Consider the following 12,925-nt stretch of genomic DNA (forward strand, 5'->3'; position numbering starts at 1 on the left):
AGCCAATCAGAGCATCCATTTCTCCTGCTGTGTAATTCTTGATTGCATTATCGACAGTGACGAGCACACGGGCATATTAAGGTCTGAAAGTACAATTTGTGCACTGTATCATTGAATAACCGGTGAGAAATGTCAGATCCCGACTCAACTCAGCCGCTACGGTGAGAAACAGGAGGCCAGCTATGATGTAAATGCAGCTTGTGATAAAGTAGCAGACTTTGTGTGTGTGTGTGTCAGAGGCTGAGCAGGTGAGAGACAGGACAATTAAAACTGCTGACTGTGAATATTCTGCTAGAGAAGTAATGTTCTTTCGGCTCAACACATCATGATGCAGCTCACAAACAAACACGCTGTAGCATCTTGCTATTCTGCCTGTGAAGTCCTTTCAAAGCAGAAGCTTTTATAGAGCAACGGGCATCTGAAGCCTGCCGAGGAAAAGACAAAAACACTGATGTTGTTTCTACAGAGGAACAGTATTCATTATTGTTAGACACGCATTCCTCCCTCTTTCTCTCTCTCAGTCTCTCACACACACACATTTCCCCAGCTCCCAGTGCACGGACGTGGAAGCTATGCATCAAACCGAATCTTATTTTTCCAATATTTAATTTCCAGTGTCCTTCTTGCACCTTTCCTCAACACCACCCCTTCGCTTCCAGTTTTCTACCCTCAAGCACAGCCCTCCTTCCTGCCCTCTCTCCTTCAGGTGCCTAGACCCAGACCAGAAGTGAAACCAATTACTGACACCAGAACACTGCACACACACACACACACACACACACACACGCACACGCTTTTTGCTTCCTGTCATGCTGACTTTGAAGGTCTTGGTTTTCTCTTACGGTGAGGCATTAAAGGTGTAAACCTGTTTGTGCAAATGTGCATATCTGTATGTAAATGTGGCTATTGGCTCTTCCTGCAAGAGTGCAATTACAACCTGACCACAGGTCGGCCGGCGAAGCTAATTAAATCAGTGGGCCTTTATTGCTTGTACAAGTCAGCTGCTATCAACACCATGCGGCTACAATAAGTTGTGCTCATCAGGGAAACTGGTTATTGTCATTAAAAACAAAAACCTGGACAGTCTGGATCCAAATTTTTTTATTATTATTCAGACACCTCAGGGGTTTCCTGGCCTGCTCCAGCATCATACTCACAGATCTATAATGAACCTTGAGCTGTTTTTAAGCCACTTTTGCAAATCAAATTAAATCTTGTATCTCTTGCTCATTAATGCCTCCCACACTATTGCTTAGTGAGTCTATTCTAAGTAGTGTCAAAACAGAGCATCTGTACTTATAGTAGTGCACATGTGACTGCATGCTATTTGCTCTCTGAGTCTACCTACCAGGCCTTGAGGATTCGGGGACATTAAACTCGGTTTATTATGAAGAGCCGTACCTTGTATACTGCTAAAGTCCTACTCAGAACTCACATATTTTGTATTCAACAGTAAATATTTGATAAGAAACAATACTCACGTCACCCAGTGCTAAATCAATACTTTGAAATGATTAAGGAGGATTTTTAAACTAGATTTATGTGAGATAACACTTCAAAGCAAGTCATAGATTTTACAGCAGCTAAACTCTCAGCATGGGAACGGGAGATTCATCCAACTGCTTAGCTCATGAATTTATCTTTTTTGCTTATAACAAAGGCCAACAAAGGTCTGACTGTGCCAGTGTGGAGTTGAACCTGCGCTGCAGGAGGATTGCCTGTGTTAAGAGCTCTTCTGCCAGGTTAGCGTAACAGCAGACCTCATCAAATGAAGGGGATTTTCTTTGCCAAGGTAGCAAAGTAAAACATTAATCATTGATAGAGACAGCTGGGATGAGGGCGGTAAGCTAGAATTGAGTCTGACTTTCTCCAGGGCTGTAGGCAGAGAGATGTGTGAGAGAGGAAAGGGTGAGATAGCGACCGAGTGAGATAGAGACAGTAAGAGAGAGAGAATGAGAGAGAGAGTTTGGGTCCTCTTCTTTCACTCACAGATGATTGACTGGCGTCTTCTGTTGAGCCAGAGAAGAAGGGAAGCTCTCCAAAAGGCAATGTAAAAACTCACAGAAACCCTCAGAAGGCTTACAGCCAAGCTGTGCCAATCTGTCCGGCACTTCTTTAGAGCAGGAAAGGACAGAGAGCTCTGCTGCTGCTGCAGCAGCCCGCTGATGGAAAAAGGATCCAGGTTTAGCATGACAGTTGTTGACGCACACTCGAAAATTGTGGTGAAATTTCCAAAATGAGCATAATGTTCTCTGCGGAAGCAAAGTAAAAATGCTTACCTAATCGTCTGTCTTTTTAGACAGCTATGCATCATCACCGGTGACAACGCAATTCCAGTCACATTATTGGGCAAAATCAACTGTCAAATTGGAGCAGGAGAACACACAGACAGACGATGAATAAAAAAAACCCTGAATACTTGAACCCCACAGCGAGAGGGTGTGAAGTGGTGAGCGGAATGACAGTGCCACTATCCACAGAGCGTGAGGGGTCTCTGAATAGCTACCACATGCTATGACCTCGGGGTGACGGTGGCTCAGGAAGTAAAGCAGGTCGTCTGCTAATTGGAAGGCCGGTGGTTTAACGCCTAACTGCTCCAGTCTGCAAGCCAAAGTATCCTTGAAACCTGAGATGATTTTGATGTGTTTGTTGGAGTGTGGATGTGAGATAGAAAGCACTTAGCTATAAAAAACAGTGGTTGTGTGACTGAGACATGTTGTATAAAGTGCTTTGAGTACTCAATTAGAGTAAGAAAAGCTCTTTATCAGAAGCAGTCCATTTGTCTTTACCAGACCTCAACCCGTGGGAAAGGTTTCAGACGTCCACTAAATGAGGGAATACCATTTTGGAAGAATGCTCTTTCATCCACTAGAGCTCTAGAGACTTGTAGAGCCAATGCCATCAGGCACCATTTCATTATTTCCTGCATCCTGGTGTGATCAAATAATAGTAGCTGCATTCAAATGCCTCATTCAATGGCATCCCCAATAATTTGATTTCACACTCACTGCCCACCTGCGAATTTGACATGGAACTTGTTCTCAGGCTTGAGAATCTGGACGTAAAGGGGGCAGTTTGGAGCGAAGTCTTTCACCGCCCATGCTCGGAGGATGGTCTGGTGATCCTGAGAAAATTAGAAACAGAGAGTAGTGAGATAAATGGAGTGGCAGAGAGAGAGCGTGAGAGTGCAGCAGAGGGAGAAAAACAGAAAGAAACCCATCATTAGCTCGGCTATAATAATCCCCTTAAAGCACTGATTGCATGCAGCAACTGAATGGTCCGTGCAACATCTCAGAGTAATAAAATTCTGACATTTTATGACAGGCTGTGGCAAGAGCATGGAGAGAGTGAGCTCAGGAAGACTAGCCCTGAGAGAAATTTTGAAAAGTCAGTCAAAGGAAAAACAGGAGTTTAAAGCTGCGCAAGGCTGCACTCTGACACAGCGGCGCTCTGACCTAAAAGGTTATCTTGCTAGCATTTACTAACAAGGAAAAAACACAAAGTAGTTTGCGGGTACTAACAACAAACCAAAGAAATGGCTAAATTGACATTTCAACTTCACGGATCAGTTGGGTGAAAAATAAGGGCATCGTCGCTACATGTTAATGGAAGAATAACTTCCGTGTCAAATCTCGTGGCTCTCCAGTAAAAACTTGTTGATGTTTTTCACTGAAACTTAAAAATGTCAGCCTCGTGATGAATGAAAAGGTGTGCTAACAATTAGCGGACCTTGAAAAGTCCAAATGAGAGAGATTGCCTGAACGCTGATATTTTAAAAATGAGATAGTGATATTATTCTAGTAATACACCAGCTTACAAAATATGACTATTAAAGAGTTGCTCAGTAATGTCAAGCACGTTTTTCTCTTACTCCCAGTTTTAGTTGTTTTGCTCTGCAATTAATATGTTAGGGGAAATAATCGAGCTAGAAATGAATGCCAAGTTATACCAAAGAAAACTGCTATTTTGCTAAGTCTGAATATACTGATGTTTTGCAGTGTGAGGAGTTGTGGCAATACAGGAAAGCGGGGAGGCACGTACAGCAGCAATGCGGTCCACTTCAAACCGGTTACTGAGGATAAAGCAGGCCTCAGCATCGTCCATCCTGGAGGGAGTTAGTACAGCATGTAGCATTGGGAGTGCCAGAGAGAGAGAGAGAGGGAGAGAGAGAGGGGGAGAGAGAGAATTGGGGAAGCCATGAAACACAGGAAGGAGGGTGTTGTCATGTTATTGAGCGAGAGGATAAAAGAGGAAAAAAGTGGGACAATAGAACAACAAATGTACCAATGTGTCTTTCAAGCCCACGCCATTTAAAGATGAGATAGCAGGAGGCGAGGAGACGGGGAGATTAAACAAACAGGCTTGTGCTCCTTTTTCTTTTCTTTCTCTGTGAAGCTAGCCTAGGGTGCCGCGTCTGTATTATCAAAAGCCAGGGGCCAAACAATATGCAATATGACTCAAACCGCAATCACAGCTGTTACTTACAGGCCTGAAGGTGCTACAGGTATTAATTGCGAGTTCGAGCTTGCAGACGCGACGGCCTTTCATTTCGAGGTGTCTAAATTCGGGTCTGTTGTGGATTTTTGTTTTTCGAGGCTGGATTGATGTGATGGTAATAATAGGTTACTTCTGACTCAGCGACTCACTTGGCCCTCATCAGGTCTTGGTCTTTGAGGGCAGATCCTTGCAGGTAGATGACTCTCTGGGCCCACAGGGGGACATGAAGGACCCTCCTAACTTGGACATCCATCTCCGCGGGGCAAAGGATCACCACATAGTAGTCCTACACACACAAACACACGGGAACGGGTGTTAACCTACATTCTAACCTATATTTAGGTAACACTGAGGAAATGCTGTCAAGCTTGCCATTGAATTGGAATTTAATTAGTTATAAATGTTTTAATGAATGAAATCCAAATTTCCAAGTACACAAAAAAATGAAAATACATCAAATTAATTAGATCATAGCTACACTAACCACTGCATAATATGTATAGTGTTACATTATTGGATCCTCTTATCAAAGGAGGCAAATTAATGAAGTTAGCCGATTTAAAACTATGGAATAAGCATCTTGATGCATGCTCAATCATCCAGGTAACTACATCCCTAAAAGTTGATTCTGTTCATCTGGACGTAACGTTTTCAGTGGGAGAAACGTTTCGTCACTCATTCAAGTGACTTCTTCAGTCTCAGCTGACTGCAGGTTTCACCAACCTTATAAACGGTACATTTGGATAATGATTGAAAATGACTGAAACTAGCACCACTGAAGGAACAATGGGCTGTGAGGTTGTTTCTCCAACTGAAAACACTATGTCCAGATGAACAGAATCAGCTTTTAGGGATATGGAACTGTTTTTCCTACTTTTGTGCTGAGCTGCTCAGATTTCCTTATATAGTGCATGTAGAGAGTATTCACAGAGCTTCACTTGTACCCTATTTTATACCCTAACCAACCTGGTGGATCTTGAGAGGTTTAGCAAAGAAGATCGAGAGAAACTGCCGAACTAGCGGGCCTGTGAATACTTTTTGGTACCTCAGCATGGCATGAGGAGGTGAGGTGAGCTAGAAGCACTGCTTCCAGGGCAGAAAAAGCCATTAAGAATAAAGTGGACAGGTGCTAAAACTGCTTATCTCAAACAATGGAAGTGCGAATAACGCAAAGCCACCCTGGTAGAGTCCTAGATTTAGCCCCAAAACTATAAATGATAGTTAGATAGATATTTTATTCCCTTTAAACCCCACCTGTGGAGCAGACCAATCAAAATAACCCCCAAAGAAACAAATAAATATGCACACATTCATTCAAATGAATAAGATAGCGGTTTAATTCTTCCTACTGCAAAGTTCATTCTCTGCCTTAAACTCAGTCGACCTGGCACCTGGAGAGGATCATTACAGACAACAAATGTGCACACACAAGGGCCCCCAACCTCCCTCTTGTCCTACTTAAAACCATTTGGAGACACCTGTAGCCGGGGGTGAGCGAAGAACTCATTGAGGAAGTCCATGAGGAGGTCGATCTTGAGACAGCTGACACACAGAACCACGTGTTTCTCCGTCTGTGCCCTGTAGCGGCTGTAGTTTCCTCCAGACTTCTGTCGTTCCATCCACAGAAAGGCCAGCTGCTCAAACTGCATTGAGAAAAACATCCATCACATTCAACAGATGGAAACTGGATTAAGTTAGCCTGGATACAAGGAGGAGCCAGGTGGTATATGAAAAGAAAACAACGCCCTGCACTATGTAGTGTTTCCATTTGATCAGGGAGAGTGTTTGAGAGGAATTAAGATAAGTGGAAGTTAGTTCAGCATAGCAAATGAATGGAACATGATAGCGGATATTAGCATGGGAAGGCAGGGCATGGAACAGTAGGCTTAAAGAGAGCTCCACAGAGAGATTTTCTTTTGTCTGAGCTCTGGAAAGTTGTGCGAATAAATGGGTAGTTTGAGGTTTTAACAGATGTAAGAGTAATCTAATTTCTTGCAGATTTCCACAGCAAAATAACAAGCTATTTTACACCTGTCACTTCATTCAGTCTGAGGGGAAAAAAAGGAGCATTTATTATCCTGTTTGTTCCCCCGGTGATTCCAGCAGGTCCAGAAAGAACTATCATGATGCAATTTCGTCTCACTCCGTGTAAGCAGTTCTCCACAGAATCATGGTTGATGCTGTTGTTGGTCTGAACACACATATTTTCATGATTTTTAAGTTTATTAGCTGATGTTTCTGGCCATACACCTACATCTATCAGAATTCAATGGGCACATTTCATTCGTGTGCAGTTTTTCTCTATGACCTAATCATTTTGGCCCAGATAAATGTGATCACCTTTATGTTGAGATAATGTCGGCTTATTAAAGGGTAAAAGGGTGTTTTATTCTGTCCTCTTTTGATGAAACAACAATCAAGACTCTATTATAAAAGTATAGAGATTTTTCTCCACACTGGGCAATTTGAATCTTAAACAAGAGAATTGGCTTAAATTTCTGACTTCTTTTTTTTTTTAATGGTATTTACAATAATGATCCTTTTGAGGCTCAAAATTGCACAAAATGTCTTGGCAAGAGAGGTGGATTTCCTGCAGTGTGTTGGGGACAGTTACAGGAAAAATCAGCAGAGGAAGCAATAAGAACCAGAGCAATGGCTGAATCCTGATGTGCTCTGCGGCTCTCCTGTGCAACCTGGAGTCTGGTCATGGCAGGATCAGAGTCAGACAGAAGGACACACTCACACTCACAGAGTGAGTGGGGGTGGAGTTGCGTTTGTGGAGAGAGGGCAAAGGGGTGGGCCAGTTTCTAAATGTCAAAGGTATTTATGGATGAAAGATAGAGTGAGGGGCCGAAGAGGATGACATGATAACCACGTCAGTAACCAACAGCATGCAAGTGCAAATTTAAGAAAAGTTGTCTTTATGGTCATGATTTGTGAAGTTATTTGCAACCATGGAGCCCTCACTCGTGGAAACAAAACAAAACAGATAAATAATAAAAATAGTGAGATCATGCTTGTGTAGGATGCAGTCCTACACCTACAGTACAGTGTGTGTCTGCGTATTTGATGCCACCAAAAACAGAGAAAAAAAGTTAGCAACAATTTGTAGCGTCATCACTTGTGTAGCAGTAGTGAGAGCGTGAGAATTCCTGCCCACAAAAACCTCCTAACTGCAGGTACAGTATATACACAGTGGAAATTTATCCTATTTTCGCTTTCGAGTCTTTCGGGAGACAAACAGCTAGTGCAGCTACCTCAGGGATAAAAGCTTTACACAAATATGAGAGACAACTGTTAGGATACAGAGGGACTAGTGCATTTGTCAGGGTGTTTTTATCAGTCGCTGTACAAATAGTGTGTTTGTGTGAGTGTGTGTGGGTAAATGGTCGCTCCAATTCTCTGTCATGAGGTTCCCTCAGTGGAGCAGTTAAATGACAGGAGAGGGATTTGGGGAATTGAGTGAGTATGGAAGACACTCTTGTTGCTCTCTGAATAAAAATAGTCTTGCAAATCTATGTAGGCTGCAGTGAGTCATCACATTATTGTGTGATGGGGGGAAACACAAAAATTATTAGTGTTAAGTAGGAAGACTTTATGTGTTGTGTACCAAGAAAAATGTTAACTTATTTCTGATGAGTTTTAGACACATCTGTGGCTAGTTTATCTCTTATTTTTTACCTCACTACAAATTGAAGGAGAGCTCGAACCTGTTGGTCGCTTGAAAAAAAATCGACGGGGATGGACGAAATGATTTTTGCTGCCACTGCTTTTATTTAAATTCATCTGAGTGCTGTTTAAACTTGCACTGCATTCAAACTTCATCGCTTTCACTTCTCACCTGGATGGGGAGCACAATGAGTGCCACAAAGATCATGATGACCACCAGGAGCTGCGAGGGCCAGATCTGTGGGGTGACATCGCCGAACCCCACTGTGGAGAAGGTGACCACGCAGAAATAGAGAGAGTCGAACAGGGTCAGGTTGTTGCCCGCTCGCTCGAGGTGTTGAATGCCGCAAATGCTGATGAGAGAATAAGGAAAAGGAGCGGGCATCGTTGAGATAGAGACTTCACACCTAGGCCATAGGCACCTACTTTGCTCGGCGAGGTATGGGTGCTCGTGGGGGGGCAATATCCACGGAGAACTGTTTTTCACGCCTGTGCCTATATGTGTGACTTTGAATGTGTGGAAATGGGAGTGAATGCACGCCCGAGTGCCTTTGTCGAACATGGTATACTTTAAAATGAATAGGTGTGCGACTGCAGGCTGTGCATAATATCATAATTTTTAAGGGACAGATGAGTCAACAGGCAAATGTCAAACCCTGAAATGGTCGGAGATACTGTGTGAATGAACTTCTGGATTAGCTCAGGCTTTCACACCAGCAAGCTGCCACATCCTCCACTGCACTGAAGAAATTGCCAGTTGTCATCTCAACACTCTATCTCACTCTTACAGTTACCAATTACCTTTCTGCTCTCTGCCTTTCGCTCTCTTAGCTCCAGTGGCTTCATTTTTCATTCTCCTCTCTCTCTCTCTCTTTTTGCCTTTGCATGTATCACACTAATGGTCGTCCATCTCGCCCTCTTTTCCTTTCTCACTCCATCCATGGCCGCGACACCTTTCGCTTCCCACTCAACCTCTATCTAATGTCCTTTTTTTGCCTGCGCTTTTTTGCCCCCGGCTCTCAGTGTAATGTCAGCAGTAAGGGTACGCACCACGTAAACATGAGACAGACCAGTGTGCTGATAAGTATCACCACCTGGTTAAACATGGCTGAGTGCGTCCGCTGGATCGCCCTGTGGAGATCGTTCTGCAGAGAGATGGTGAGACAGATAGGAGTCAATGTATGTAAATGACAACAAGCTAAGTGCTGCATTGTGCAAGTGTAAAATGAGGATAAAATGTAGCTGATGGACAGCAGGACAACCTTAAATGAAAAAAAAAACATGCAGGAATATTGAAATGCACTAAAATGAGATAAGCATTGCCAATTACTGGAATATAAAAAGCAGCAGGAGAGGGAGGTTACCAAATAATGTGAAGCAGCCTTAGCTGGATGTCATTGGACTGACTGAGGGAGGGAATGTTAAGTGCCTCAGGAAATAAAATCCATGTTATTATTATAAAGGTTTTCTGACTGATTTACCTTTGTGGGAGAGTGTTTAAGATAAAACTGGTGAGCTGAAATGGGAAACCGAGAGGGGCAATTGCATGCCAACAAAATAGCATAACAGAGATGCTGAGATGAAAAAAAATGGACAGGGACATTGTGCTCCACTTACTATCATGTTCTCCAAAGCATGCTTGGCCAGCCAGCAATTTAAAAAGACAGGGATGAAGAGATTTCTGAAGGATGGCAAAATCACCTGCCGAGAGAAAAAGAAATGCTTAGGCCTACTTAGCTTTTATCGCTCTGTTTTCATATGTTACACAGTCATGGTCTCTGGCAGTAAAGGGGTTTCTGTGCATCTTGTGATATCCTCACAGTTTCAGGTATTGGATAGCGATGTGTGATTTTGTTTTTCATAGGTGGGTGGGACTACAGTGGTTGAAGCCCAAAACAAATGGCTGCCTGCAGAGACTCCCCGTGCCGTCAGTGCTCAGTAATGCGTATCCTTCCACTTACAGTGATCATGAAGGGAACAGCGCTGATCATCTCCAGAATGAAAGGGACACGTAGTACCTGCTCCCAAACGTTGCCCTGGAAACACAAACCACACACAGGGGTCAGGAAACTCCATTGTCTTGGCGACCTTAGGAGATTAACACATAACAGGCCCAGGTACCACAAAGTGCAGGGGAACAAATTGATGAGCTTTTGCACCATACAATAAATCGGGGTGTGTGTTAGGGTTGTCTGACTCCCTTGTGTCTTTTGAGGAAGGAAGCAGCATTACTCAGTTTCCACTAAGCCTTTCTGCTCAATTAAGATGTCAGCCATAGCTGTTTTTATGTCTCTCCCGCCTGCATATGGCTGACCTGAATCTGACTAGTGTAGGTGGACAGGCACAGGCTATGTCCACAGGAATCAGTCAGCTCTAAATGCTAAGGTCTCTAGCCTCCAGAGCAATCTGCAGAGAGAGCGCCTTATAAGCTTATAGTTTCAGATCCAGACACACAGTGATGAATTGCCTTCCCTCTGCCTGGAGAAGGGCGGTCCTCCCCAAAAGTGTTTCAAATGTGTCCATAACAGGACAATGCTGAGGAAGCCTCAAGGAGCTCTGAGGTTCTTTCCAAATGCAAGAGCAAAGGAGCAGCATCAAAGGGGAACAAAAAATGTCAATTTATTAGGGTGTACCTAGAAAATCTGCTTTTGGTTCTCTAAAAGAGATTCCTGTTTCAGGGAGTGCCCTAAACAGCAATGACATAAAAAAACTAAATAAAAAAAACTAGAGTGGTGGTGAAAAAGACTTTCCTTCGATAGGTCACATTAACTCACCAGAAATGACTACAACCCAGAATTTGAAAAAGAAAAGAAAAAAAAAACTGAGCAGGAGATGAGGTTTGCTGCTTCCAGCTGGTAATTCTTGGTTTGTTTTATACCTGCAGATGTCACACAGCAGCAGGGTACATCCGTGCACGTTTCCAAGGTGAGAGTTGTGCCAATTAATGCATGTTGCACAACAGCAGTAATTTAATTAATTACTCATTGCTCAATTATACCAGAAATGGAAACTATACAATCTACCAGCAAAACAGGTATAGCATTAGTTCAAGCAGGGTATGAAGTCAAGCCCCAGGCCACATAAGCTTATGGCTCAGCTGATACCAGGTAGCTATATTAGGGTGGCAGTGACTGAGGAGGTAGATCAGGGAGTCTACTAATTGGAAGGTTGGTGGTTTGATCTGCTCACAATGCATTCATAAGAGTGAGAATTTACTTCAGTAGAATTCAAATTAGTTTTATTTATATAGTGCCAAATCACAACAACAGTTACCTCAAGGCACTTTATACTGTAAGGTAAAGACTCTAAAATACCGGAAAGAAAACCCCAACAATCAGAAGGCCCACTATGAGGAAGCACTTGGCAACAGTGGGAAAGAAAAACTCCCATTAAACAGGAAGAAACCTCCAGCAGAGCCAGGCTCAGGGAGGGGCAGCAAATGATTGGGGTTGAGGGGAGGGAGAAACACTGTGGAGGACAGCCAGAGGTTAATAATAACTAAAGATTAAATGCAGAGTGGTGTACAAACTTACTTAAAGGAGGTGAGTGAAGAAGAAACACTCAGTGCATCATGGGAAGTCCTCAGCAGCCTAGGGCTGTTGAAGCATAACTAAGGGAGGGTTGAGAGTCATGATCCAGCCCTAACTATAACCTTTATGCAAAAGAAAAGTTTTAAGCCAAATCGTCAAAGTAGAGAGGCTGGCTATCTAACATAACTGTGCAAGAGTCTTTGCATAAATGTTTGTATAAATGGGTCAGTGAGACACGTTGTATAAAGTGTTTTGAGTGTTCAAGTAGTAGTAGTAGCAGCAGCACAGAAAACAGTTCATTTACCATATTATTTTCTACATCCGGGGAATATCTCATATAGGGTGCTACACCATAGTTGCTGTTCATCTGAAAGCCACTTTGCAACCCACCTCCAATCACAGATCCTCCTTTCATGTTGGTTCTGACTGTGACTGAGTGACTGTGACTTTTAGCAAATGGACATTGACTACATGGAGTTTTTTGCCCCCACCTTAGCTTTCAGGGGCAGCAGAGCTGTGGCACCCAAATATAAATGACTGCAGGTGTAAATAATCTTCTTTTGAGAACATTTTATCAATTGAGATAATCTTGTTTAATCCACTAAAGAGATTTTAGATGCCACCGAAGGTCACAGTTTGTAAGCTTCAGCTTCATTTTTAAAAAATTAAATGCAGCAGCGTGGTAAGAAAACTCTAACCTGATCGATTACACATCACATGGTGTCAAAGCTCACAGCACATAATATTGTTGTTTTTACTAAATGAGGTCATGAGGAGCATTAATGTAAAAATGATCTATGGCTGAAAGACAGAATGCCATCACTTCAACTTTAATAGCACAACAGAAGTGCCCAGTGGACAGTCACCACCATCAAGCATCATAAATCCATGCAAATCCCCCACATACACCACCACAAACAGGCTGGCCAATGGGGTCATGTGAGTGGCTCACCTTGTAGCTGAGATACACGAGTAACATAGTTTCCGAAAAGCTGATGAAAGCCACAAGCACCTGCAAAAACAGAGAGCGAGAGAGAGAGAGAGAGAGAGTAATGTGGAGAAACAGACAGAGGGAGAGCAGACACAGAAATTAGGAGTCGCAGAGATGGGGAGCGTGGGTGGAATCAGTGGGTGTGCTGATGTTTGAGCTTCAGAAGGAACAGGTTTAAGTGAAGCAAGAGACAGCCTGGTGTCTGATGTACATTTATATGTATGTGTGGGTAACCGCA

The 12,925-nt window shown here is 43.1% G+C and overlaps 1 protein-coding gene across 4 annotated transcripts in view; it reads right to left on the bottom strand.

The window, feature by feature from the left end:
• Positions 1-12,925, bottom strand: part of kcnt2b (potassium sodium-activated channel subfamily T member 2b) — a 43,987-nt gene that overhangs the window by 11,647 nt on the left and 19,415 nt on the right. For all 4 annotated transcript variants that reach the window (XM_013269565.3, XM_005468685.4, XM_013269562.3 and 1 more), the window contains 9 exons: positions 12,649-12,708; positions 10,128-10,202; positions 9,784-9,867; positions 9,217-9,311; positions 8,339-8,519; positions 5,976-6,140; positions 4,647-4,783; positions 4,042-4,105; positions 3,016-3,124 (listed from right to left, as the gene is read on the bottom strand). In XM_013269565.3, the coding sequence (XP_013125019.1) occupies positions 3,016-3,124; positions 4,042-4,105; positions 4,647-4,783; positions 5,976-6,140; positions 8,339-8,519; positions 9,217-9,311; positions 9,784-9,867; positions 10,128-10,202; positions 12,649-12,708 (970 nt within the window). The remainder of the gene's footprint in view (positions 1-3,015; positions 3,125-4,041; positions 4,106-4,646; positions 4,784-5,975; positions 6,141-8,338; positions 8,520-9,216; positions 9,312-9,783; positions 9,868-10,127; positions 10,203-12,648; positions 12,709-12,925) is intronic.

Source organism: Oreochromis niloticus, linkage group LG4, assembly GCF_001858045.2.
Source record: "Oreochromis niloticus isolate F11D_XX linkage group LG4, O_niloticus_UMD_NMBU, whole genome shotgun sequence".
In the NCBI taxonomy this organism is placed as follows: Eukaryota; Metazoa; Chordata; class Actinopteri; order Cichliformes; family Cichlidae; genus Oreochromis; species Oreochromis niloticus.